Source organism: Papilio xuthus, unplaced genomic scaffold (assembly GCF_000836235.2).
Source record: "Papilio xuthus unplaced genomic scaffold, Pxut_1.1 DF829083.1, whole genome shotgun sequence".
In the NCBI taxonomy this organism is placed as follows: Eukaryota; Metazoa; Arthropoda; class Insecta; order Lepidoptera; family Papilionidae; genus Papilio; species Papilio xuthus.
Window position 1 is genome coordinate 1 of NW_013529566.1, and position 864 is coordinate 864.

An 864-nucleotide genomic window follows, 5' to 3' on the forward strand; every position below is an offset into this window, starting at 1 on the left:
GAAGTGATCATCATCATCATCATCATCATTTGTGCCAAAAACCTATATCGAAAGAGTAACGGAGATGTTGTGGACCTTCTCGAACAGAGGCGTTATTACAGTGGGATACAAATGTGAAAAGAATCGATCGGTTTAGACTTAGTTAGGTATGGAAGCGGCCGTGCGGGCGACACGTGGAGCTAGTGCGGCGCGTGTCGCCTGCGGTGGCCTAGAGCGAGGCGGCGGCAGGCCAGGTGGCGCCCGCCTGCAGCGAGGCGCGGCGCCGTATAGCACTGCCCACACGGTCGCTGGGCGCCCGGCGCCAGGCGCCAGGAGTTGGGCGGCGGGAGGTGGGCGGCCTCTGAGAGCGTGTCGTGTTTTGCAGCGGGGCGGCGCATCGGCTCGGGGCGCATCATGGTGCGCGAGCCGGGCGCCTGGGAGGAGCCGGACTTCCGCGACACGTACCGCCCCCCCAGGGAGCGCAACAACACCGACAGGTACTTTCGAGTTATTTAGGTATATATGATGTGCACGCGACACTAAATATATATTGTATGTATTGTTAGCAGGTTCGAGCGGCGGTCGTTCACGCGCGACTCCTTCTCATCCGACATGAAGCGAGACCGCGACCGTGACCGTGACCGTGACCGAGATCGCGACGAGCGCTACATCAGCGACAAGCCGCGGGATAGGTACGTCCCGCAGCTCGCACCGCACATCACCGCACCACACCGCATTGCATTGTATGAAATATGAGATTTTTGTTGTACGCGTTTAGAGAGGAGAACCGGCGGTCGGGCGGACGCTACTCGCAGCGCCGCTACGACAAGGAGGAGGAGGAGCCCGAGTGGTGAGTGAGCGGGGAGTGGCGGGGAGTGGCGGGGT

At 60.6% G+C, this 864-nt stretch overlaps 1 protein-coding gene across 2 annotated transcripts; it reads left to right on the forward strand.

The window, feature by feature from the left end:
• Nucleotides 1-368: 368 nt before the first annotated feature.
• Nucleotides 369-837, forward strand: LOC106121668 (negative elongation factor E-like). 2 transcript variants are annotated; one of them, XM_013317408.1, is made up of 3 exons: nt 369-476; nt 546-671; nt 758-837. In XM_013317408.1, exons 1-3 carry the CDS (start codon nt 394-396, stop codon nt 831-833), a joined length of 285 nt encoding a protein of 94 aa, XP_013172862.1. In that variant the 5' UTR covers nt 369-393; the 3' UTR covers nt 834-837. The 2 variants fall into 2 exon arrangements, with proteins under 2 accessions (XP_013172862.1, XP_013172871.1); XM_013317417.1 differs by having other exon boundaries at nt 549-671.
• The last annotated feature ends 27 nt before the right edge of the window (nt 838-864 follow it).

Coding starts and splice junctions, on each gene's coding strand:
- LOC106121668 (XM_013317408.1), top strand. CDS start 394: ATGGTGCGCGAGCCGGGCGCCTGGGAGGAGCCGGACTTCCGCGACACG. Junction 477..545: donor GAGCGCAACAACACCGACAG/GTACTTTCGAGT, acceptor ATGTATTGTTAG/CAGGTTCGAGCGGCGGTCGT. Junction 672..757: donor AGCGACAAGCCGCGGGATAG/GTACGTCCCGCA, acceptor GTACGCGTTTAG/AGAGGAGAACCGGCGGTCGG.